This window comes from Ranitomeya imitator, chromosome 5 (genome assembly GCF_032444005.1).
Source record: "Ranitomeya imitator isolate aRanImi1 chromosome 5, aRanImi1.pri, whole genome shotgun sequence".
NCBI classification, from domain to species: Eukaryota; Metazoa; Chordata; class Amphibia; order Anura; family Dendrobatidae; genus Ranitomeya; species Ranitomeya imitator.
In genome coordinates, this window is record NC_091286.1 from 301571971 (window position 1) to 301598808 (window position 26838).

Sequence of the window (26838 nt, forward strand, 5' to 3'; positions counted from 1 at the left end):
TAGAGTCTTTCAATTCTTGTTTGAGGGCTTTTCATCCATTCTTCCTAGGGAAATTCTTCCAGTTCTATGAGATTCCTGGCTCGTCTTGCATGCACTGCTATTTTCCGGTCTAGCCACAGATTTTCATTGATGTTCAGATCAGGGGACTTTCAGCCTTTTGAGGTAGTCTATTGAACTGTGCTGAAAACATTTTCTAGAAGTAATGGTGGCCATACACTTCAGATGGCTACCTCTCCCCACCCCTCTTATGTTCTCCATAGGGAGCGGAGAGGCCGCTCTGCCTGACACCCCTGATGGTGGCCCATGTCCTGGGGAGCAAAATTCCCCCAAATCTGCAGGTTCTGCTGACTTTAATGTAATGCATATAGGAGTGTTCCGTCTATCAGGCCTTGCCAATTGGTGGCTGAGCTCTACATCGCAGACATAAGGGTTTATTTCTTCTATTTCAGCCCTTCAAGGAGCGCTGTGAATGGTTTTATGAACACCTACTTGCTGGCCGGCCTGATAATGATATGGTGCACAGACCAGTCAGTGAGAATGACATATTACTAGTTCACAGAGGTATGGGTGTCTAATTTATATAATCTGATTTCATATGTAAATTCTGTTTTCTACAGAAAGTGTGATTAATCCTTTTACATCTTTAGATTCTATTTTTAGGAGTAGCTGTGAAGTGGTCTTTAAATCAAATAGTGAAAAGCTCAAGCAGGGGATCGCGGTGCGGTTCCATGGGGAGGAAGGCATGGTAGGTCTTAGTTTCTTACTGTCTAGTCTGATGATACTCTCTCATAATCCAGCTTAGTATATAAGATGGGATACTGACCTATGGGATGTTTCTAGTCATCTGTGACTTGATTCATTTGTTAGTGTACTGCCCGGGCTCATACAGAAAGCCTACATATAAGCCTGCTTTCTCGAAGTCTCAAAGTGTGATTGACGACATATCCGGTATGTAAATTATACAGGGAAAGCGGTCATTCATTGTGTGTGGCGCAGGGATAACAGACTTGAGGTATGTGTATCCATTTTTAAACTTTTTTTTTTTGCAGTGGTCTCTTTATTTTCCAGAAGCATCTCCCGAAACGACAGTTCTGGCAAATATTAGGACTGCTTTTTCTGATGACCCTTTAAAGGGACACTGTCACCTGAATTTGGAGGGAACAATCTTCAGCCATGGAGGCGGGGTTTTTGGGTTTTTGATTCACCCTTTCCTTACCCGCTGGCTGCATGCTGGCTGCAATCTTGGATTGAAGTTCATTCTCTGTCCTCCGTAGTACACGCCTGCACAAGGTGCAATCTTGCCTTGTGCAGGCATGTACTATGGAGGACAGATAATGAACTTCAATCCAAGATTGCAGCCAGCATGCAGCCAGCGGGTAAGGAAAGGGTGAATCAAAAACCCCAAAACCCTGCCTCCATGGCTGAAGATTGTTCCCTCCAAATTCAGGTGACAGTGTCCCTTTAAAGCCCCACTCTAGTGTTGTTATATTTCACTGCCGGAGAGGTTTCACTAATATATGTTTCCTGCTTGTTAGGGGAACACTTACAGGCCCCCTTCTGATCCAGGGCCTCCTGGGCGGACCGTCACTTCTCAGTGTGAGTCCATGAGAGCTGGACCCAGGTTCTTATAGATTCACATTGAGAGTTTGTGACCGGTTGGCTCTGACTTCAGGTCAGTTAGGAGCTGCGGTCAAGAGATGGCGGAATGGGACCGGAGCAATGCCAGGAAGAGCAGAAGAGCGGCCGACAAGTATTTTATTAGGGGCGGGCTACAGATATTAGTGATACCACTCTGGCGGTGAAATAAAAAAAATAAATGCCGGAGTGGTCCTTTAATTTCACACCAAATTAAGCCCCCAGAAGATTGGATCGATCACTATCTTTATCCCACTTCACATCTTTAGAGGCCTGAAGTGGTTAAAGAAGTTAGAAAACACTGAACATTTACACAAGTCATTCTGTTAATTCTTTTTGCCATTTTTTAGTGCTTTTTTCAGGTGGAATCTTCCTAAAAAAGATACTGTTTGCACATATCCTTACAGCTCTTAGCGCATTTATCTCGTACCCCCTATACCACACTGTATTTCCTGCCGTTTGGGGACCGAGATTGTGACTTGGTATACACCACTGCTTCTTTAAAGCTTTGTGATACCGAAATGTCTCCTAATTCGCTTGTGCCGATCTTGAGTTACAGCCTGTATTATTGTCTAGAGATGCATTCACCATGTTTTAGGCTTTTAGTCGGAAATCTCTCAGATCCCTTGCCGGCTCAGGGTCTTCGCTAATCTCCCCTTCAGAGAGCTGTAGTTCCCGTTACGGTACAGTAATCTGATGTAGGAAAAGCGGACTGACCCCAATAGTATAGGAGCAATATTAGGGAGCTTTCTGACAACAAGCAAAGAAACTCCAGTCTGGTATTACCCAGATTGTTTTACTACACAGCAATCTATGCATTACAGAGACGGGGAGATGCGGTCTCTGCCTTATTAGCCATGGCTTTATTTAGAGCGGTGTGCACTATTTCCTATTGATAGATTCCCTGTAATGGCAACATTTCCGGTGTAAGGAAATAGAGGGCAGCAGGGAGCGGGAGCCCTAGGACAAGTGTCTTATTTTAGTTTGTTTGTGCTGGCCTGAGCCCTTATAATAATATTTCTCCCCTGCACAGCCCCTTTTACGGTACCAGTATTCCAGAAGCAATAGTCAGGTGTTTTCTATATACGGTACATTTGTCTTGCAGGGACAAGGAGTCGTCCGGGAATGGTTTGATATTCTTTCTTCTGAAATCATTAATCCGGATTATGCACTTTTCACACAATCTGCAGATGGTGGGTATATAAGAGACCATATTTGATGACCATTAACTCCCCCAAGAAAAACGTCTCAGATTTGCTTCTTGTGTCTCTCCGTTTTAATTTTGGAACAGGAACAACTTTCCAGCCAAACAGTAACTCCTCGGTGAATCCGGACCACTTGAACTATTTCCGGTTTGCTGGGGAAATCCTGGGCCTTGCCCTTTACCACCGACAGCTGGTCAACATTTACTTCACCAGGTCCTTTTACAAGCACATCCTTGGTATGATCGCAGGCTATTCTCCGTCCTTGATGGTTGGTAATGGGGGGTTTACCTGTGTACGAGGAAACAATGATCGACGTCTGTGTGTCTGCCGATGACCTCATGTTCAGGGTCCTTGGTTCTGAAGACCACTTCTGTAGCATCAGCTATTAAGGAAAGCAATTTCTCTGAATGTGTTTATCGTGCTCTTTTTATTGTATAAGTTGTATTTGTGTGTGTTGTATTTTATTCACGTAGACCACCACCAAATTTTTCTCCATTTAAAAAAACAAAGCAAAACATTAAAAACGAATTTATTAAAGATTTTCATTTTTTTTTATCTTGCATTTTTGACACTTTACAGCTCATTTGATTTATGAAGAAAGATTATTACGGTAATCACACGCTACTGAAAAGAACAACATCAAACGCAGCTGCAAAAACACCAAAAAAAGTAGCAAATATTCCATAAATAAATACATGTCATTTAAAAAAAAAAAAAAAATAGCATGATATTTTTTACCAAAAATACTGGTGAGATCTGAATCATAACCAGTATGATCATTATGAAGGCAGAGTATGTTACATAGTGAGATCTTTTCTGATGGCCACCTAAAAAATCTGCTAATATAGACAGATAAATGGCAGTCAGTCCTTGTGTTAGTTGGGTGCAGTACATTAATTCCACTGAAGAGGGCAGCCTTGCGCTATAAATGCTCACACTAGTAAATTGGCCGGAAAGAAATCTGTTCCTAAATATCTGCATGCTTTTATACTGCAGGTATCCCAGTAAATTATCAGGACGTGGCCTCCATTGACCCAGAATACGCCAAGAACTTGCAGTGGATTTTAGATAATGATATTAGTGACCTGGGACTGGAACTTACTTTCTCTGTGGAGACCGATGTGTTTGGAGCCATGGAAGAAGTGCCCTTAAAACCAGGAGGGGCAAGCCTAGTTGTTACACAGGAGAACAAGGTGAGTGATGAGATCAGTGTGGAGATGTGCTTGTAAACTGTCTCTGGAAAGATACACTTCACGCTCTGATATCGTTCCGAAATTACTGTATGTGTTCCTTCGGGGTATGATATCTGTATGGAGAATTCCACCCCTTAAGGAGGCTCTGCTGCCATTAGTCAGTGACATTCCTAATCCATCATATTATTAACCGTGCTAAACTGTTGTATTCCTCGGAATTCCCTAAACATGGGAGATTGCAGGCCCCTGGATGAGCCGAGGGGTAAGAAGTTGCACCAGATAACAGCCCATCAAGATGATCGCCTCTATTCCACTGAATTATACATGAATGCCCTGCGTGGAGCTGCGAGGTGGCACTCAGCATTACCGAATCTCTGATGTTATTTTGGGCGCCGCGCTTCCCTCTATTAATATTTCTATTTAATCAGCAGCCTGTTATCCCAACAGCATCGCGGGCGCCGAAAATTATGACAGTGCTCCATTTATTAGCAGAAATAATATGCATTCGGTGTCATGGTGCTCAGATCCATCATTTGTCACAAAGCGTCAGCGCAGAAAAATGTTGAGATTCTGCTCCCTGCCACATTTTTAATTATGAACATCCATTTTCCGATGACAAATTCACAGATTGACTTGAAGGGAGAAGCCGGCCTTATGTTTCAGTAAATGTCTCCACTTTTTGTCTGGGGGAGAGCCGCAGAACAATGGTGCATGATTGACGACTCGGCTGATTCAGGGCTGAAGGCTAACTAATGGCGTGCGCTATTCTTCTTACATGTGTACCAATGCTGGGAAATTCCGATCACCTTGCTGGCAGACATTGTGCCAGCTACAGGTCAGGCCGGAGTTTCTGGGGCAACGTCCCGATTTCTGGATGATGTAGATCTTATTTTCTCGCGCTCTCAGTTCCCTTTACGTCTTTATTTTTAATCACACTTTTTTTTTCTTCTCTATGTTCTTACAAGTAACACTAGGAGGCCGCTGCTATCCGTCCGTCCTAATCCCGTTTTAATGGCTCGGCTTATAAAGGAAGGACATTAGAGTAATGATTTGAGATGTTCTTTATGGAAACTATTAACCCAGACAACAACAGCAGTGCCACACAAATGGCTGGAGACGGAACGTGCGTTGATAGATTATATAGGGGAACCAGGAAATGATTTTTTTTTCTTTTCTAGTTGCAAAGTTCCTTATTCTGTTTATGGATTCTGCACTTTCACGCTACATGTTTCATGTTAGGTTTATTGTTGTGCTGCATTATTATTTTTTTTTTTTTTTCATTTTTTCATGTCATATCATCTTTAGAACAAACACTGTAGTTCAGATGTTTGCCCATGAAACGTTTTCTAGTCTACATCCGTTCCTGAGCTTCATTTATACTATTAGCCTTGACCTTCGCTGTGCAAGATCACCCCCCACACGCTCCCCTTCTGCAAGTCTGTTCAGCAGGCACTTAGGTCGCTTTTCTGGCCTGTTCGGCAAATTTCTTTTTCACACCGACGTTCACAGTAGAGCACATTTCATTAGCCGCAAGTGCCTTCCAAGACAGAGTGCACGAAAGAAAACACACTGTGAGAACCCTGTGCCTGCATTTGTGTGTATGTTCATATATGTATGTCATGTGTGTTTATACATGCAATGTTTTTATGAAGATATAAAAGTCTGTGTGTATGTATATGTATATATATATATATATATTATATATATAGTATAATGTGTGTGTATGTATACTGTAGTACATTAACGCTTAATTTAAGTCTGTAAAAAATTAGATTACACAGCACATAAGTGCTTGATTTATGCCAAAGATATCATTTTGCGATGAGCCTTCAGTTTTAATTGCTATGCTTATTCCGGTTTAGACAGCCGTTCAATTAACTGTGAATGTGGAAAAGTGCTTTGTATCCTTCAATGCGCTCGTTTTCTAGTTAATCGCGTTTTTGATAAAAGCAGATCCTGTGGAAATGAGTCTGTGTTCCGTACCTGCTTGGATCCGCACAGTAAACATCTTTGCTGCCTGTTTTTCTTTAGTCTGAGGAGTGCTGACCTCTTAACAATTGCTGGAGGGTAGCTCCGGCAATTTCTTTTTACTGTGTGAAATGCATACATCTGCAAGACGCAGACATGTAGAGAAAAGCACAGCACAAACGAACAGCACTTTCTTTTCGGTAAGGAATTGTGTATCCTGCTACATATGGGGTACTATGCCAAGATGTCTAGCACCTGGTTATATTTTGCAGGATTTAGGCTATGTGCACAGCATTTTTTTCCGTGCAGAAATGCTGCAGATCCGCAAGGTGATTTACAGTACAAAGTAAATCAATAGAAAAAAAATGCTGTGCTAATGGTGCAGAAAATTCCGCACGGAAAACGCAGCGGATTGAAAGAAGAATCATGTAACTTCTTTAGTGCAGATCTGCAGCGTTTCTGCACCCTTCCATTATAGAAATCCGCAGGGGTAAAAAATGCATGAAATCCGCACAAAATCTGCAGCAAATCCGCAACAAAAACGCACAAAATCCGCAAGAAAAAAGCATCAAATCTGCACCTGCGTTTTCTGCCAGGAGATGCAGATTTTGTGCAGAAAATTCTGCACCCAAATCTGCAACGTGTGCACATAGCGGGCTCATGCAGCATAGAATTGTGGATATGAACACTTTGTTAAATTCTCGTGTTATTGTGACATTTGTTGCAAAAAGCTTAAAATTGTGGAAGAATAAACTGTTGACATCCATCATTCTGCTCTTCATTAATGCTGATGTGCCCCAAATTCTATCAGCGTGTGTGTTTTGTCTCACCATTCAGTGGACATCTAACTTGGGTTTCCCTATGATGTTTTTACAGTGCATGGTCTGCAATGGAAAGCCACCAGTCAAAGATGGGCAGTACTTGGAGCAATTTGGGTGGTAAATTCTTGACTATTATTCCTTTATGTTCAATTTTGGAGAAGGGACTAGAGGAATAGATTAAAGCTATGTGCACACGTTCAGGAATTTTTGCGTTTTTTTCCATGTTTTTTTGCTATAGAACCGCGAAAACCCCCCCGCATACATTAAGCATCCTATTTATTAGAATGCAGTCAGCATTTTTTGTTCACATGTTGCGTTTTTTTTTGCATTCCGGAAAAAAAACCGCAGCATGTTCATTCTTTTTGCGGAATCGCGAGGATTCCGCACACATAGTAACATAGTAACATAGTTAGTAAGGCCGAAAAAAGACATTTGTCCATCCAGTTCAGCCTATATTCCATCATAATAAATCCCCAGATCTACGTCCTTCTACAGAACCTAATAATTGTATGATACAATATTGTTCTGCTCCAGGAAGACATCCAGGCCTCTCATAGTAACATAGCAATAGGAATGCATTGACCCGCTTACTTTCCGCATGGGGCTATGCCCACCATGCGGGAAGTAAGCTGATCATGTGCGTTTGGTACCCAGGGTCCAGGCCCTGGGAACCATATAATTGTTTAAAAAAAATAAAATAAAAAAAAGAATTAAAATAAAAAATCGTGATATTCTCACCTTCCGGCAGCCTTCCCGCTCCTCGCGATGCTCCCATCGCGAGGAGCGGGAAAGCTGCAGGGGACACCGGAAGGTAAGAGTATCACAATTTTTTATTTATTTATTTTTTATTATTTTTAACATTATATCTTTTTACTATTGATGCTGCATAGGCAGCATCAATAGTAAAGAGTTGGTCACACTTGTCAAACACTATGTTTGACAAGTGTGACCAACCTGTCAGTCAGTTTTCCAAGCGATGCTACAGATCGCTTGGAAAACGCTATTGTTTAGCGGGAAAACGCGTTCCAATGCCGCATGCGTTTTTCCCGCTGCAGGGAGTTCCAGAATTGCCGCAGACATTTCCGCGGCAATTCCGGACGTGTGCACATAGCCTTAAGTTGAACAGACCAGCCAACAATGTTTTGTGTGTAGGAGTCTCGCAACTCTCCCACTTCAGATGATGTCGGGGGAGAGAAGGTTGGGTGGTTTGGAATCAAGCTCTGATCCTGTTATACATCTATAGATATGCCTTGGATCCGTATCATACGAACTGATAATATGGTATAACCAGTTCTGTAAACACAGGCATATTCCTTAGAAGCAGCCTACAGAAGTTACCCACATGGACACTCCCAACATGCTAACTCCTACAAAGACATGGAGTCAATAGTCCACGATATAATGTATAGTTCAAAAAGTTCATTATATTAACAGGCATAAAAATCCAATCATAACAAATGAAAAATCTGGAGCAGAGACTTGGGTATGGGTGGTCCACATTCGGGTAAAAATGTACATGTATATAAACATTTCGTCCCATATACTGCTAGTGCATCATTGATTTCCTTTCTGATTAAGATCATTGGCAGGCTCTTTACTTTAAATGGATTTTTATGCCTGTTTTTGTGTATACTATAATAAACTTTTTTGATTATGTACTATACTGTGGACTATTGACTCCATGTTTTTGTAGGACTTGCCTACAGATATGCCGTTGTCAGCGGTGTCCGGCAGTGGTATATTCGGCCCTTCCTGTGAAACAGTTTTTTTCTGTATGTGGAAGTCTGGAACGATAGTGTCAGCCAAACGAGTTCCCTGCCAACAAGTCTGTAAGGTTTCTGGGCACCTTTAGTTGTTCTGCTGTACAAATATGTTCCTTCATTATTTTGGCGGTTGAGAGCAGGGCTGGATTAAGGTTGGTGCCGGAATCGAGGCAAAAATTAATTGGAGGACCTCTCCCTAGTAATAGTGTTATAATCTCTGCCTGACTTGAAGAGATCCCGTCAACTCCGAAGATTTGCCCATTTTAGAAAATATACCCCATGCAGTAATAATGCGGGATCACCTATTGGAACTCCGTGTTGCCCTATAACTCCTTCTGAAAATGCATGAATACATTGAAAACTGGACACTACTGTTCTTCCTGCCAGAAGGGTGTATTCTTACACATTCTGGCACTTGGTGTCCAGTTAGTCATGACAAGTGCCAGACTCTCTAAGAGAAAACATCACCTCCATACGCCGTCATTAGTGAATAGCAACCGGAGAAAAGGTGCTTGGTTCTTCCTGTGATTATGGCTATCTGATCAGCACCTGCTCCATACAGAAGCTAGCAGACTGCGTGTACACCTTACACCACAGATCCCATGATGATGCCTATCCCAGCCAGCTGCTATTGGTTGCTTGTGAGTCAATCCTGTGTTACTTCTTAATAGGTCTTCTCATGAATGCCAGGACAGGTTGGCACAGCATTCTGGTCAGTCTTACCCATAGAATACCTTTTTCAGTAGAAGGGTCCCACTGTGTCCTATAATAATAGGATAATCTAAGGGTTTTTGTCTAGTTTTCTAGTGATCTATGGTAGAGGAGGATTTATTGGCTGCATGACTGGTGGTCTAAAATATTGAAGTGGTTAATGTTCATTTCTCTGGATGTTTACGGTAGTAAGAGTTAAAACCTGGGTGAAGCAGCATTTTTTTTTTTACTAAACCTTATTTGGCTGTAGAAATGCCTATGGTTTCCCTAACAGAACCTGACTGTGATGTGATGGGAGCACTGGTGGTGACATTGCTCGTCTGCCACTAGTGATGGACCAGCGGTGGTCTTGGCCTTTGCCATGTTTTTTTGTCATAAAGGATGTTTGCCATACTGTGTATAGCATAGCCGAATGTGGCTGTCACGGGGCTACCATGACAGAGAGGTTCCAGAGAACTGCAGCGCTCTGGGCCTCATTCACACACGATAAACAGAAGCTATTCTCCCGAATTCTGACCTGGCTGTAATGTGCCAGCAGAGCAGGAGTTAAACCTTGTTACTGAAGTTACTGAGAGCTTGGTCTCTCAGCTGATTTGGTTTTTGTAATCTCCGCTCCTGTATAGACTCAGCTTTGACTACAACTGTTGTCAGTGATCAGTTCTGCTGCCTTGCTTGAAGTGGGAAGGAGCGTGGTGTTGGAGCTTGGAGGTTTATTTACAGAGATTGTTGTCTGCTGTTTTGGTTGCATGTTAAACCTGTTTTCCTTCCTTGTTTTTTCCTTCTCTTCCCTTCTCTGTGTTTCCTCTGTGTTTGTGTGAGCATTTGGTGAGTTTGAGATTTTAGTTACCTTGTCTGCATACCCTGTTTAATTGTCGTATTTATACACTGGTGCAGTCCTCCTCCCTTGGGGGGGAGAGGGGCCCCTCATAGGGCCTGCACAGGAGACAGGGATACGCTGGTGGCTCAGGCCTCCTAACCATTATAGGTACCCCTGAGATAAGGGAAAGCCAGGGCCCCATTATAGTGGCAGGGACAGGTGCGGGTCCCAGTACGCCGTCCTGCCCCTTTATCGCTGTTAACTGCGTGACAGTGGCCTTCTGGATGGTATGAGAATAATCCATCACAAGCTGTTTTCCTCTAGCCACCCAATCACATGTTCTGAATCTAAACAACTAATAAGTCTACTCCCGACTAAAATATAAAAATGTTACTGTGGTGGCTGTCTTTTGTATTTACCATCAAATCATTTTCTCTGAATTAACAGAGGGAAACAAACCTTAATACACAAAACTCAATCATTGTGCCAGCTAATTTCAGGTACATGGTGTACTGTGATGTCACATGTCCATGGGTGGAGCTCATTCCCATTACTTTCATTAAAGCTTCCAAGGGATTAATTCCCTTTAAAGGCAATCTGTCAGCAGGATTAAGCCTCCTAAGCCATCTATCTATTATATACACACACACACACACACCTATATGTCCGGGATTGGCATCTGCACCGTCGCAGCTACAGCCACAAAATTTTGCACAGTCACACGTCTGGACCCCGAGAGCATCATAGGCTATGTTGTGAGGCGAAATTTTAACCCCGCACGTTCCAATTCACCAAACAATTTTGCCTCTATCTACATAATGGGGAAAAAAGTGAAAGGAAAAGTATTGGAGGCAAATTGACAGCTGCCAGATGTGAACAAGGGGGACTTAAAGAGTGAGAGCGATGGTGCCAAAGAGTATATACCGTACAGTTGCTAAGGTGGGGCCCCGACATGGGATACTCACCACACACGGGGATATGAACACACAAAATGTGCCACACACTACCACGTGCTTGAACACATATACCACCCTCAGCACACATTTCACCACACATACACCAACCTCGCCACATAAAAGTCGAAACACAAAAGTCGCCACTCAAAACTTACCACGCACAAAATTCGCCACATGCAAAACTAGGTTCTCGCAAAACTATCCACACGTGCAAAGCTCACCTCATGGAAAACTCACCACACGCAAAACTTGCACACGCGGAAAAATTGCCACATGCACAAAAGTTGCAACACATGCAAAAGTTGCCTCACACAAAACTTGCACATACTCAAAACGCACCACACATAAAACTCACTACGCGCAAAACTTGCTACACACAACTTGCTACACTAACCTGTCACATGCATGTCGCCACACAAAAGTCGTTCATGTTAGCACACATGAAACTCGCCCTATAACACACACAAGTCTGGTATTATCCTTCAAAAATAAAAATCTGATTAATAAGCAGACAAACTACAAGAGCAACAAATGTACCATATAGGAAATACGGCAGCTGTCAGTCACATGACCTGTCTATTATGTGTATGTGTGAGCTAATATATACAGCCAGGGGGGAGGGCTTCCTGTTGGCTGGGGATTTATCAGGCTGCCAATTTAGCTTACAAATACTGAGGTAAAAATACTGAACAAATAACGTGTGAACGAGGTCTAATACAGGAGGAGATGACATACAGGTACATACTATATACAGGAGGAGATGACACACAGGTATATACTATATACAGGAGGAGATGACATACAGGTACATACTATATACAGGGGAGATGACACACACATATATACTATATACAGGGGAGATGACATACAGGTACATACTATATACAGGGGAGATAACACACAGGTATATACTATATACAGGAGGAGATGACACACAGGTATATACTATATATAGGAGGAGATGACACACATATATACTATATACAGGAGGAGATGACTTACAGGTGTATACTATATACAGGAGGAGATGACATACAGGTAATTATATATAATTATATATAAGAGGAGATGACATACACTATGCTGTAAGATCTGGACGCTGCGGGTTGGAGGGTGCACAAGTACACAGCGTCCATCCTGCAGCGTTTACTGACCGTGGACACATACTCTTAATAGTAGCGTATGCCTCTTTATGCCTTGTCATGAATCTGACTCCAGTAGACATGAACAGATGCATAGACATAAAAATAGGCAACTACCAAACTGGCCATCTAGGGTAAAGCAATGGTTATTGTACCCAATACATGACAGCTATTTTTGACCCCATTATTGCTCTTAATCGAGCTTGGTGAAGACCAGTAATGGGTCAAAATCTGTCCATCATGTATTGGGCTCAATAAACTGAGCGTATGAAGCGATCACCTGCCTATGGCTTCATTACCACGGTTCCTTGGTGTTTAGACTCTGATGGTAGAATGCCGCTGACCGTTCTGATCATCATTGTAGTAAGATTTATAGTAAGGCACACCACAGCTCGCCATGAATTAGAGAAACGGGTGCCTCCTCACACTAGCCCGCCCTGCTTCACCCATTTTGGCGGATCTGGCCGAAACTGATGTAAAAATGACAAAAAAAACGCAAAATATTTGCTCATTTCTTGTAACTAAAGTATTTTACGCCCGATTCTGGCAGAAACACTTTGGTGAACCGGAGGCATGTCAGGTATATATATATATATATATATATATATATATATATATATATATATATATATATATATATATATATATATATATATATATATATATATATACACACACACCTGACATGCCTCCGGTTCACCAAAGTGTTTCTGCCAGAATCGGGCGTAAAATAATGTCAGGTGTGTATATATATATATATATATATATATATATATATATATATATATATATATATATATATATGTATATATACACACACCTGACATGCCTCCGGTTCACCAAAGTTGTAAAATACTATATATATATATATATATATATATATCTTTTAACCCTACATTTTTCTGAAATCACCACAAAATGTAAAACAAAAATAAAAAAGCACACAACATGCGAATAACCTGAGTACTTCCTTCACACTCAGAGTAATTAAGTACTTATTGATTCTTTTTTTTTAAACTCTAGAGATCCAAAATTCTTATCATTATAGATCTTTTTTTAGGGATCCTAAGTATTTTATTTCTTTTTTAATACAGAGCTTTTTATCTTTCTTTGTTTGCCTGTCAGATAGGGAAGCCTAAGGGTATGTGCACGCGTAGAAAGATCCTCTGCGGATTTTTCCGCAGCGGATTTGATAAATCCGCAGTGCAAAACCGCTGCGTTTTTTCCTGCGGAATTATCGCGGTTTCTACTGCGGATTCCGCTGGGGATTTACATCTGCAGTTTTCTATTGGAGCAGGTGTAAAAACGCTGCGGATTTCGCACAAAGAATTGACATGCTGCGGAAAATAAAATGCTGCGTTTCCACGCGTTTTTTTCCGCAGCATGCGCACTGCGGATTTCGTTTCCCATAGGTTTACATTGTACTGTAAACTCATGGGAAACTGCTGCGGATCCGCAGCTGCGGAAACGCTGTGGATCCGCAGCAACATCCGCAGCGTGTGCACATACCCTGTTTTCTGCATACATATTTATTATGGTCTTCGATGAATAAATTCATATCTATTAAAAGACTTCGATATAAATAAGCTATATGAAAAGTTAAACAACTTTCTATGATACTTTGGGTTTCGATACCTCACTTTTGTGAGATTTGTTTGCTGTGAGTCAATGTGGACATTCTTGTTTACATCCGCAGGCAGCAAACCAGTACATAACCATTACTTCTCTCATCTGGGAAATAGTCTCTGAGCGAAACAGCCTAGAATCCAGCCTTATACTGTGTTACAGAAATATGTGAAAGCTTACTCTGCCCTGAATGAGCATTTGAGAAGTTAGCCAGAAGTAGAAGATGGTTGAGTTTTAGTGCTGAATCAGACTACATATGGATTGCCTGTAGTCTGTTATCATGGGGACACATGTCTGTTGAGGAGCTGCGAACACAAAATTAAAGACCATTTTCAATTGTCTTTTATCATTTTATATTTATTGGGTGACTACGAAAAAAACACACAAAATTAATCTCTATATCTGAGAGCAACATGATGTGGTTGCAGAGACCCTGATTCCAGCGTTACTATCAATTACTGGGCTGCCAGTAATCATTTTTATATCAGGAGCAGATTATCATTTGAAGACTAGTAAACCTGCTGCCATGTTAACCCCCATATCATGAACTCTGTTTAACCCCTCCCTAATACTGATTGTCAGCTTTCTGGCTATGCACAGTGTACATAGAATGCTACCAATCAGCGGTACGGGGCCGGGTTATGCGGGGAACTGGTAGATCTGGTACTTTATCAGTACTGCAGCAAACAGCCCAGTAAGTGATACATCGCTGGAATCGGGGTCTCTGCCCCTGCATTATGCTGCTCTCAGATGGCGTAGTAGCAAAAATCTGGTTTAAGCTCTGATGCAGTGTATCTCCAAGTAATTCTACACCTTGCACAGATTATGGGTGACATTAAAGAAACACTCCCACTAACATTTTTATTGCTTAAATGTATGCGAATGTAGTGTAGTGTGAGTGTATTAATATTCTCACCTAGTGCTGCTCTCTCCGGGATCCAGCGCCATTCTTCTCTTCTGAATGTCACCTTCACTCTGCAGACTCCTCCAGGTCGCACTGCGCTCTGGGTGTTCCGGAAGTGATTTTTACCATGTAAGTCTATGGATCGTAAGAACGAGGCTCAATGTAGAAGAGACTTCTGGCTCATGTATAGAGTGTAGCATGAGCCCGCAGATCTCGTTTGCAGAAGAGAGGCACTGAGAAGAGCAGAAGCCCGGCACTGGATGCCGGAGAGAGCGGCTCTAGGCGAGTATATTAATACACTCATACTACATTACGTATATATATAGAAACACATTTAAACGATAACAATGGTAGTGGAAGTGCATCTTTAAAGGTGGAAAAAGTTCTGAAATTATTCTTCTTGGTATGATTTTTTTTTTACATGACAAACATTTGGAATTAGAGGAGTGTAGACATTTTATATCCACTGTATTAAAAAGATTCTTATTTTCGTGTGTACTGATCAAATAAAAAAATTATTAATGGTTTAATGTGTTCTAATGGAGATTCACAAACTATTTAGTTTTGACCTTTTTTGCAGTTTCAGGCAGATCGGGAACGGCCGCTCACAGCCCCAAAAATGCGGAGGCGTGTAGTTGGCAAACTTGTTACGAGTGATTATTTTGCAGGTAAACTCCAGTATATTCAGTCTCCCATGACAGCACCACGCCTTTCAAGGACAGGAAACCTACAGACATAAAAGGGCAGAACCTCTCTCCCACACCAGTTGGTTCGACCAGATTGTGCAGATGTGGGGTTGTCCGGATATAGACTTTTTTGCCATCAGGGGAAGCAAGGGTGCATTGGATCTGTTCTCTAAACCCCAGAGAAGGTCCACACAGTGTCGATGCTCTGCTGATTCCACGGGACTTCAGTCTGGCGTATGTCCCCCTTCCCGATAGGCCTGATTCCGTTGGTATTGAGAAAGATCCAGGAAAACAGGGAATGAGTTCTTAGTCACCGCCTTTTGGCCCAAAAGGCCATGGTTTTCCTGGCTCACAAATCCATCCAGAACTTTCAGATCTCATCTCCCAAGGACCAATCTTCCATCCACGAGTGTCCAGCCTACATCTGACAGCGTGGAGTTTGAGATGGTGCTGTTTATAGGGAAATGTTTTCTCACAATCTAGTGGCCACTCTACTTCAGAGTGGCAAGGTATCACAACAAAGATATATGCTGGAACCTGGAAGAAGTTTCTATCTACCTCAAATGCAGAAATTAGGGGGGGAAGGTCCTGATAGGAAGAGTTCTGGAGTTCCTACAAAAGGGCCTGGAGATGGGACTAGCCACTAACACCCTCAAAGTCCAGGTATCAGGTCTGGGAGCCCTATAAAGTTGTGATTTGGCTGGGAATTATTGGGTGGCTAGGTTTATTGGGGCATCGGCTAGGTCTACTGTATGCTCGTCTTTAAAGAGTGAATAATGCCTTGGGATCTAAACCTAGTTCTAACATCGTTGACAGAATCTCCTTTCGAGCACATTGACTTAGCCCCAATAAAAACTCTTTCCCCTAAGAAGGCCCTTCTTGTTGCATTAGCATCTGCCTGTAGGGTTAGTGACGTTCAGGCCCTTTCCAGACTTCCACCATATACCCAGTTACTGGAAGATAGGGTTATCTTTGAAGCTGAAACCGTCTTACCTACCAAAAGTAGCCTCTAAATTTCACGCTTCAGCAGATAGTTCTTCCTTCCTTCTCTGCCAACCCTGGGACACAGAAGGAAGCGAAGCTGTATTCACTTGATGTCAGGAGATGCCTGGTCAGATATGATTCAATGACTAACCCTTGGCGAAGGGATAATTCGTTATTTGTGTCCTTTCAGGTGGCTAGGGAGGGGCTTATGGTTTCAAAATGCACTTTAGCTAGATGGATCAGGGAAGCCATTTCATTAGCTTATTCAGCAATTGGTAAGGCAGCACTGGAAGGTCTGCAGGCTCACTCCACATGACCCGTGGCGGCTTCCTGGCCAGAGAGATTGGAGGTAGATTGAGCAGATATGTAAGGCGGCTACGTGGTCTTCTCCTTCCATGTTTTATAAGCGTTATAGGCTTGATATGGGTGCTTCTCCTATCTCACTTTTGGGAGAAGGGTGCTTGAGACTGTGGTCCTGCCCTATTTTCTTACCTCTCTGTAATTCTGTCCTGGTGCTGTTATGGGAGACCGCATAAAGTGTCTTAGTTACTTACCAGTAGCGGGATTTTTTGGAGCCCATGACAGCACCCTTATATTCCCTTTCTTCACATGTGGGTGAGCACTTGTTTTACTTGTACATAATCACATGTGAGAAATTATTGGTGTCCAGAATAATGTATAATGGGCAAGTAACCTTGGAGGTCCTCTCATGGTCTGTAATCCAACTGATGCGGGAGATAGGTGCCGCCCTTTTATGTCTGTAGGTTTCTTGTCCTTGAAGGGCGGATCCTCTCTCGTGTTGCAGTCATGGGCTCTGAAAAATCCTGTTACCGGTAAGTAATTAAGACTTTTACTTACAAAACCAGTTTAAAGCTGTTTACCTGCAAAATCGTTCTGCCATTATTTGACAGGTGCGCCTAATGCATATTCGGCTGCTGCCACGCGCACCTACAACTGTGGCCAGAAGCTTCTGAAATGTGTTCTAAAAGGGGGTAACACTACAGGGAGGTTACCTGCATATTCCTGAGCGGCCAGAGTTGGTGTGAAGTGATCATTGGGAAAATAAGTAATCTGACAACTGCCTCCTACCTGCCAGCGCCTGAGACTCTTGGTTTGATTGGTCAACCTGGAGCGATGTCACCTGTGCCGCGCCAGGCCGTCTAATCAATAGGAGAACCTCGGATTCTGGGAAGTAGGAGGATGTTGTCAGCTTTCTTATTATGCAACTGATGTTGCTGATGGACCTGGTCCTGCAAATTTAGACCAACTCTGAGCCGCCGTTATAATGCTTACATGGGCCAATAACCTCTTCATAGTGCTGGATGTATTTATGGTAGCATATTAAAATAAGCCGTGCAAAAACAGAGAAAAAGATTGATTGTTATTTCTAATGGCTGTATATTTCTTCCACAGAATTCACAGTGTGTACTCTTTGTAAATAACCCATGTACTATAGTGACATGTCTGAGGCCTGAACATACAGTATGTGCGTGCATCCATAGAATATTCTCTCCTATTCCGTTCTGTCCCCTTTGTCCTTTCCCTTATTTCTGTGTGTGCGAGGCCTCTTGCTTCCACCAGATGTCACTGTACCTCTGCTCTGCTGCGGATTTAATATCTGCCAATTTTCCAACCTAATCTTGTTACACAATATTTAGGATGCATTTATGTGTATGTTCAGTAATTTGCAATGGTGTTTTAAAAAAAAAAATGATTAAAAAAAATAATTTGTTGTACGCATTAATGCGGCACCTAATAGTCAGCAGCCCTGAAGCCTTGTTACCGGCAACAATACAATGATGCAAGATGGAGAATCCATTTTCTTGAAGAATGTCGTGTCCCAAAATGTAGTTTCATAGTTTATTTCTGCAAAAAATAAAATGTCAAAGCCAGACGTGATATTAGATGAAGGGTTACTTCTGTAATCAAACACGCAGCAGACACATTGAATTTGGATGCCTCTTTCTCTCTGTCTCTTTTTTTTAATCATTTTTCTCTATCGCAGGCGGAATATGTCCAGCTTGTTACTGAACTTCGCATGACCAGAGCCATTCAGCCACAAATCGATGGATTTTTGCAGGGGTTCCACATGTTCATACCACCTTCGTTAATACAGCTTTTTGATGAATTTGAGCTGGTGAGCATTATATTTTTTTTAATACTTTTTATTGTGCTTTAATACATTGCGGTTGCATTTTTTAGCCTAATCAATTTCTTTAAGGTCACCGGTGTTCCCTCTTTAGTGGTAACCATATATATTGCTCAATGATTGTGCTTTTTTTCTTTTCTTTTTCCCTTTTTTATAACTTTTTCCATAATATCTGCAAGTTTGTGCAGTCCTAGCTTAATGTGGTTTTTTATGGTCTTCAAAAATATTGATATGAAATGTGATATCCAGCATCCAGCGACCCCCGCCATCCTAAAAGGTGACACTGGCGAGTGCTTAGGTCCTGGGAATGAATGACGGCTCTGTAGCATCTATGATATGATTTGTCGCCGCTGCCATGGTTCATGGTGAGACTTGATTCAATTAATAGCAGAAAGCTACAGATTAAAATGACTGTACTGGCTTCTCCTTTTTTTATATATACACATATATGTGTATTTACTTATTTTATAGGGATATACAGTATGTATGAAATGGTTTTGTGCTGAAATGTCCTGATTTTTGCTCCATGGCAAAGTTGCTTAAAGGGATTTTCCATTGCTGAAATATTGGTGGCGCTGTAGTGATGTTTGGATGCAAGTCTGGTACCTGGGCTCGGTCATATTCCAGTGAAAGGAATGGACATGAATTACAACCAAATGTATAGCGTTGTCCCTGGTGAACAGTAAAGAGGGGACATATCACTTAATGATGTCTTGTGGCCTTTGTTCAGCTCATATTCATGGGAGTTGGGCCCCACTCATCATATAGAAATGCCAATGCTATTCATTAATGATTTTCAGCTCATCTTCTGTCTTCAGGAGCACACCGCTCCCCAGCCTTCCATCTTCCTGCTTGCCGGGGGCGGTGCACTTCTGAAGATTGACAGTTCAGACCAGCAGCATTGTCCTGCCACTGAGCGCTCCATTAATACTAGCAGAGTCCTCTTTCCCTCTGAAGCGCTGGCTGGATCCATGGTTGCAGCCATGTTCAGATGATGCTTGCACGCTCTATAGTGAACAGCTTGTAAGCGTGCGCTCATTGCCTAGTAGACTGGCCGCTTTGAGGTGGCTGGTAACCTAAGTAACGAGAACAGTAAACTATAGAATAAAAAATCCCTTTGCAATTTACTTGTTATTGCGAACCCTCTCCGTTCTCAAGAACAAAGTTGCTAGTTTATACATGTCATAGCTGTCCCAAAATAGTATCCAAAAAAACATTGTCGCCCCACAAAAATAAGCAGTCACTCGCCTCCATCAACTAAAAAAATGAAAATGTTTCAGGTCTCTCATAATGGCGAGACCATCAGAATTTTGTTTCCCTTTTCCAGTACACGATTTGGTAAAACGAATGAAGTAGTTCAAAGGTACAACTCATCCTGCAAAAAACAAGCCCTCATATGGTTATATTGACAGAAAAATAAAAAAGTTATTGCTTTTGGAAGAAGGGAGGAAAAAATGAAAACGCAAAAACGGAAAATGTACCCGATCGGAAAAGGGGTTACAAACTTCTATTGTCAGACTACTTTAACTATGAGCATAACCCACCAGTCTCTATAGACTACTGTTAATAGCATAGCCTAACAATTGTGTAACGGACTGACCTAAGAGCTGGATGATGTCTTTTTGTCACTGATTGTTTGAAGGACTTCTCTAGGAATATAGAAAAAATTCTGTAAAGATCATCATGGTTAAATGAATAAATACATTTAACTGGAAAATTTTGATAGTAGCTGTCTTACTACACTGACAAAAACCTTACCTACAATAATTCTAGAGCAGATGTCTGTGAGCATGTGCAGTAAGTAGCTCCACGGCTGTCACATATACATAGCTTGACGGTATGAGCTGTAGGTCATCTCCATGTCACAGCCGTGGAGCTTCCTACTGCACATGCTCCTCACTTGTACCTGTGTCCTAACATTGCAGCACAGCTTTCTGTCATTTTATCAAGACCGCAGCCATTTTAATGTACTATAATGATCACCACTGTAGACAAAAAAAGATGTGATTTGCTGACTAAGGGTATTTAGGAATTTTATTGATCAGATTTGATTTGTCAGGAACATGTCTTTAAAGGGAAACTGTCACCACATTTGACCTATCTAAACTATTAATATGGGGACACAGGCTACAGAATGCTCATAGGAGTCCTCTCTGTGTGTCTTTTATCAGATGTGTTGTTGCTGAGAAATCCTCTTTTATCACTTTATATAATTGCCCTCTTCCAGGCTCTAGGGAGGATGGCGCCTGGAAGATAACTCTGCCTCCAGAGATTATTTTACATGAAGGGGAGTTACCAGTGTGAGGTATAATGGCCGCTCTCTGCTCTCCTGATCCCACTGCAGAGCTGTGTGTGATTGTACCTGACACATCTGCAGGTTCCTCTCAGCTTTAGCTTCCATCTCACAGGCAGACAGGGCCGCAATATTGTTGCAATACAGCAGAGCTCAAAGGGAAACAAAAAATGTGTTTGCATGAAGACAAATTTCATTTCTCCCGTTCTGTGTTAGTTACTTGTCACACTGGTAACTCCCCTTCATGTAAAAGAAGCTCTGGAGGCAGAGTTCTCTTCCAGATATAATAGGCCCCAGAACCTGGACGAGGTCATTTATATTTAGTGATAAAAGAACATTTCTCAGCAAGAACACATCTGATATGAGACACACAGGACTATTTTCAGCAGTCTGTAACCCGCATGCCCATATTAATAGTTTAGATAGGTCAAATGTGGTGACCGAGTCTTTTTAATATTATTTTCTTCTACTATGAAAACAATTTCTCTGCAAAATCTGAAAATAGCCTCTTCAGAAAGGAAGAGGGAAAGGACTTTAGTGTCATTTATTGGATTTAGCAACCCTAAAAAGTCAGTATTGATCCTCTGAAGGGCATTTGCTCATGACTTGTAATAAGAAGCCAAACCAGAAACTCCATTGCAGACACGTGTTTCTGGTTGTTTGCCCGTCGTCTGTGCAAAGCAAGAGAACTGGTTTGGCTTGACAGGGATTCTAAAGGGTAATGTTTCCCCTTGTGGAAAGTGCCAAATGAGTGTAAGGAGACTTCTCACCCAGCCATACCAGTTCTCCTGCTTTTGCACTATTGAGAGGAAATGCTACAAAAACATGTCTGCAAATGGAGGTTCTGATTTGTCAGCTGAGCTCTCTCCTCATACATTAGATGCCTGCTATGTTACAGAGTTAGCATCTGTCTCTAACAGCAGCGGCCATAGCACGTGTCTACAAAAAGAGTTTTTGGTTTGGCTTCTTATTCCAAGTCATGTGGAAATACCCGGTAGAGGGGCGATATTGACATATAGGATTGCTACTTCCAATAGATGGCACTAGAGTTTTTGTCCTCTTCCCTTGTGAATAGGCTATTTTGCTTATTTAAATTCCCAAGGAAGCATTGCATGGCCTATAAGTCTCCTTACACCAGTGGTCCCCAACTCCAGGCCTCGAGGGCCGCCAACAGTGCAGGTTTTCAGGATTTCTTTAGTATTGCATCGGTGGTAATGTGATCATCTGCACAGGTGATGATTCCAACCCCTGTGCAATACTAAGGAAATCCTGAAAACCTGCACTGTTGGCGGCCCTCGAGGCCTGGAGTTGGGGACCACTGCCTTACACCAACATAGTGCTTTTTAAAAAAAAAAAATGTTTACGATTTAATTTGTGTAAGATCTCTAGCAATAAAACTAGTCATATTAAATTTCGAAGTCTTTCTGAACATTGAGAAATCTCTTTGCTATTGTCGATAGCAGCGGATAGTGCGTGAAACAGAACTGTAAGGGTATGTGCACACGTCAGGATTTCTTGCAGAAATTTTCCTGACAAAAACCGGACATTTCTGCTAAAAATCCGCATGCGTTTTTACCGCGATTTTACCGCGTTTTTGGTGCGTTTTTTGTGCATTTTTTCCCCAAATGCATAGAATTGCGGGAAAAACGCTGAAAATCCGCAAAAATAACGAACATGCTAATTTTTTTTACCGCGATGCTTTTTTTTTTCGCGGAAAAAAACGCATCCATGTGCACAAAACATGCAGAATGCATTCTAAATGATAGAATGCATAATGTATGCGTTTTTAATGAGGTTTTATAGCGTTTTTAGCACGAAGGGTACACCTTGCAGATAGATGGGCTGCGCACTAAAACCCATTATAATGACTGGCCGGCAGGGTGTATATATAGCCCCCATTCATTTACTTTTGTGGCCTATTCTGATCCTCGATAGTGCAACATTTTACAGAGAATTTTTACATATTGGGAAATAGCAGCTATGTGATTCCCAAAGTGCAAGTGGGTATAATTTATCCTTTTTTTTTTTTTTCCACGTGCATTTATTTTTTTTTCTTGTAGGTCCGTTTATCCGAAGAGATATAGTATGTTAGCAAATAAACAACAGTGGTTTGAAAGAATAAATGTACGTTATTCCTTTTTTTCTAAATTGCTATAATCAGCCCATAAATTGCCGTAGCCTCTTATTTTGTTAGAAAACCTATATTTTCCTTTTTTTTTTTTTTCCTAGCGCTGTACTGCATTCTTTTTTTTTTTTTTCTCCTAGCATGTAGCAGTCGTTATATACAATACTCTCAATAATATATATTCGGCAATTATCTTTCTGTGCATATTTTCAATTGTCTTCGAAATGTAATCTGCCGGGTAAATAAATCCAATGTGCTGTGAAGAGTTCCAATGCAAATAAGCCTTTCTGTAATTGCAAGATGGGAGGACGCCGGCATTACTGCACATCGCACAGCGCAAAGATACACATTATTAGCTAGCGAAAGATAAATATGCACAGCCAGCTTCCTTAATTTCCTAATACAATTCTGGAGCACATCATGGCACTCACAGGGGGACAAATAAGACACTTATTAATTGTTTACATTTATTATCGGGATTATGGCGCCCATTTTATTTGGAAATTAGATTGCATTTGAAAGGCTAGAGGTGCACTCTACAATTAAACCTCTGAATATGCATTTCCTGAAGCCGCAGCTTTGAAATCCTCATTCACGTATATCCTAAGGCTTTGATATTTCGGTAACATGCATGTCAGTGCTGTTATTGCAATTTTAAATGACATTGCGGAGGCATTGAAAATGGCTGAGGAAAGCTGCAGAGCTGCGCCATGTATTTCTTTTACCAGGAACACATTTGTCTGAATTATTAAATAGGCTCGCTTTATTGGGTTGTGCACCAGTAAGCTCTTTTTTTGGGTCACTGGTGATGTTCTGCATTCAAGGCTAGATGTGGTTGCTCAGCTCGGACATGTGTTAGTTCTTTGGAATCGGATCAGTATCAATAAATACAAATAATTAGCCCACCCGTCTATCACTTTCTAACACCAGTAAGGAACGAGGAGCATTGTACACTTTGGGCATATGTTTAGTTGTCAATTATTTATATGTTTAATTGAATAGTGCCAGCGGGACGTATTCATCCATGTGACGTTCAGGAACAGCAGTCTTGCTGTCACTCGTCTGATAACGTTCCGTAATGATGAAATCCCATAGTGTATTCATAGTTTTGGACTTTTATGCTCCACCAGCATCTAATAAACCAGCAAAAAAAAGATGTGCAGGATATGAGGAAACACTTATTCAATAAAAATGCACACAGCCTTTATTAGGCAAGATTAAAAAACCTGGAATGGGTGGCAAAATAAACCGACACATGGAAAAATTGACAGGAGGGCTGATGAGAAAAAGAGTACAAAAAATATATATATGTATGTGTTTAAGATAATATAACATACGTGTGCTTGTGTATGTATGTATACATACATACATATATATATATACTAGATGGTGGCCCGATTCTAACGCATCGGGTATTCTAGAATATGCATGTCCACGTAGTATATTGTCCAGCCACGTAGTATATTGCCCAGCCACATAGTGTATTGCCCAGCTACATAGTATATTGCAGAGCCACATAGTTTATTGCCCAGCCACGTAGTATATTGCCCAGCACAGAGCCACGTAGTATATTGCCCAGCCACGTAGTATATTGCCCAGCCACGTAGTATATAGCAGAGCCACATAGTATATTGCCCAGCCACGTAGTATATTGCCCAGCACAGAGCCACGTAGTATATTGCCCAGCCACGTAGTATATTGCCCAGCCACGTAGTATATTGCCCAGCCACATAGTATATTGCCCAGCTACATAGTATATTGCAGAGCCACATAGTTTATTGCCCAGCCACGTAGTATATAGCAGAGCCACATAGTATATTGCCCAGCCACGTAGTATATTGCCCAGCACAGAGTCACGTAGTATATTGCCCAGCCACGTAGTATATTGCCCAGCCACGTAGTATATTGCCCAGCCACATAGTATATTGCCCAGCTACATAGTATATTGCAGAGCCACATAGTTTATTGCCCAGCCACGTAGTATATTGCCCAGCACAGAGCCACGTAGTATATTGCCCAGCCACGTAGTATATTGCCCAGCCACGTAGTATATTGCCCAGCCACGTAGTATATTGCAGAGCCACATAGTATATTGCCCAGCCACGTAGTATATTGCCCAGCCACGTAGTATATTGCCCAGCCACGTAGTATATTGCCCAGTCACATAGTATATTGCCCAGTCACATAGTATATTGCCATGCAAAGTAGTATATTGCCCAGCCACTTAGTATATTGCCCAACCACGTAGTATATTGCCCAGCCACGTACTATATTGCCCAGCCACGTAGTATATTGCCCAGCCACGTAGTATATTGCCCAGCCACGTAGTATATTGCCCAGCCACGTAGTATATTGCCCAGCCACGTAGTATATTGCGCAGCCACGTAGTATATTGCCCAGCTACATAGTATATTGCGAAGAGAGGCCTGGATGTCTTCCTGGAGCAGAACAATATTGTATCATACAATTATTAGGTTCTGTAGAAGGACGTAGATCTGGGGATTTATTATGATGGAATATAGGCTGAACTGGATGGACAAATGTCTTTTTTCGGCCTTACTAACTATGTTACTATGTTACTATATTGCCCAGCCACGTAGTATATTGCCCAGCCACGTAGTATATTGCCCAGCCACGTAGTATATTGCCCAACCACGTAGTATATTGCCCAGCCACGTAGTATATTGCCCAGTCATGTAGTATATTGCCCAGCCACGTAGTATATTGCCCAGCGTCGTAGTATTGCCCAGCCACATAGTATATAGCAGAGCCACGTAGTATATTGCCCAGCACAGAGCGATGTAGTATAGAGACTTAAAAAACAAACAAAAAAAAAACATATACTCACCTATATCCCGTTGAAGTCCCGCCTTTCTCGCTCCTCTCCACACTCCCGGGACCGCTCCATTGCAAGCGGCAGCTTGCGCTCCCATCCCAGGGCTGGTGTGAGCAGGACTTATGATGACGTCGCGGTCACATGACCGACCGTGACGTCACGGCAGGTCCTTGTCGCACACCAGCCCTGGGACGGGAGCGGTAGCTGCCACTTGCAATGGAGCGGTCCCGGGAGGGTGGAGAGGAGCGAGAAAGGCGGTGGAGGGTGAGTATAGCAGGTTTTTTTATTTTTACTATTATTTTTAACATGACATATTTTTACTATTGATGCCGTATAGGCAGCATCAATAGTAAATAGTTGGGGACACACAGGGTTAATAGCAGCGGTAACGGAGCGCGTTACACCGCGGGCCGTTACCGCTGCCATTAACCCTGTGTGAGCGGTGAGTGGAGGGGATTACGGAGCGGGCGCCGGGCATTGAGTGCAGGGGAGTAGGGGAGGGACTAATCGGACTGTGGCCGTCACTGATTGGTCGCGGCAGCCATGACAGGCAGCTGGCGAGACCAATCAGCAAACGAATAACCGTGACAGAAGGACAGACAGACAGACGGAAGTACCCCTTAGACAATTATGTATATAGAAGATATCTATATATATAATTGCCTAAGGGTTTTTCCGTCTGTCTGTCTGTCTGTCTGTCTGTCTGTCCTGGAAATCCCGGCTCTCTGATTGGTCGAGGCCGCCAGGCCTCGACCAATCAGCAACGGGCACAGCGACGATGATGTCATAAAGGACGTAGACATCCCGCCTGGCGGCCTCGACCAATCAGCGACGGGCACAGCGACGATGATGTCATAATGGTTGCCATGGCGACGATGATGTCATAAAGGTTGCCTCGAACAATCAGCGACGGGCACAGTCTGCCGCGAATTCTGGAATCATCATTGTCCATATACTACGGGGACATGCATATTCTAGAATACCCGATGCGTTAGAATCGGGCCACAATCGGGCCACCAATGAG

At 42.2% G+C, this 26838-nt stretch overlaps 1 protein-coding gene across 4 annotated transcripts in view; it reads left to right on the forward strand.

Annotated features, from left to right (window-relative positions):
• Positions 1 to 26838, forward strand: part of HACE1 (HECT domain and ankyrin repeat containing E3 ubiquitin protein ligase 1) — a 163121-nt gene that overhangs the window by 87178 nt on the left and 49105 nt on the right. For all 4 annotated transcript variants that reach the window (XM_069726307.1, XM_069726306.1, XM_069726304.1 and 1 more), the window contains 6 exons: positions 450 to 561; positions 648 to 745; positions 2741 to 2828; positions 2927 to 3076; positions 3837 to 4033; positions 18417 to 18548. In XM_069726307.1, coding sequence (XP_069582408.1) covers positions 450 to 561; positions 648 to 745; positions 2741 to 2828; positions 2927 to 3076; positions 3837 to 4033; positions 18417 to 18548 — 777 coding nt within the window. The remainder of the gene's footprint in view (positions 1 to 449; positions 562 to 647; positions 746 to 2740; positions 2829 to 2926; positions 3077 to 3836; positions 4034 to 18416; positions 18549 to 26838) is intronic.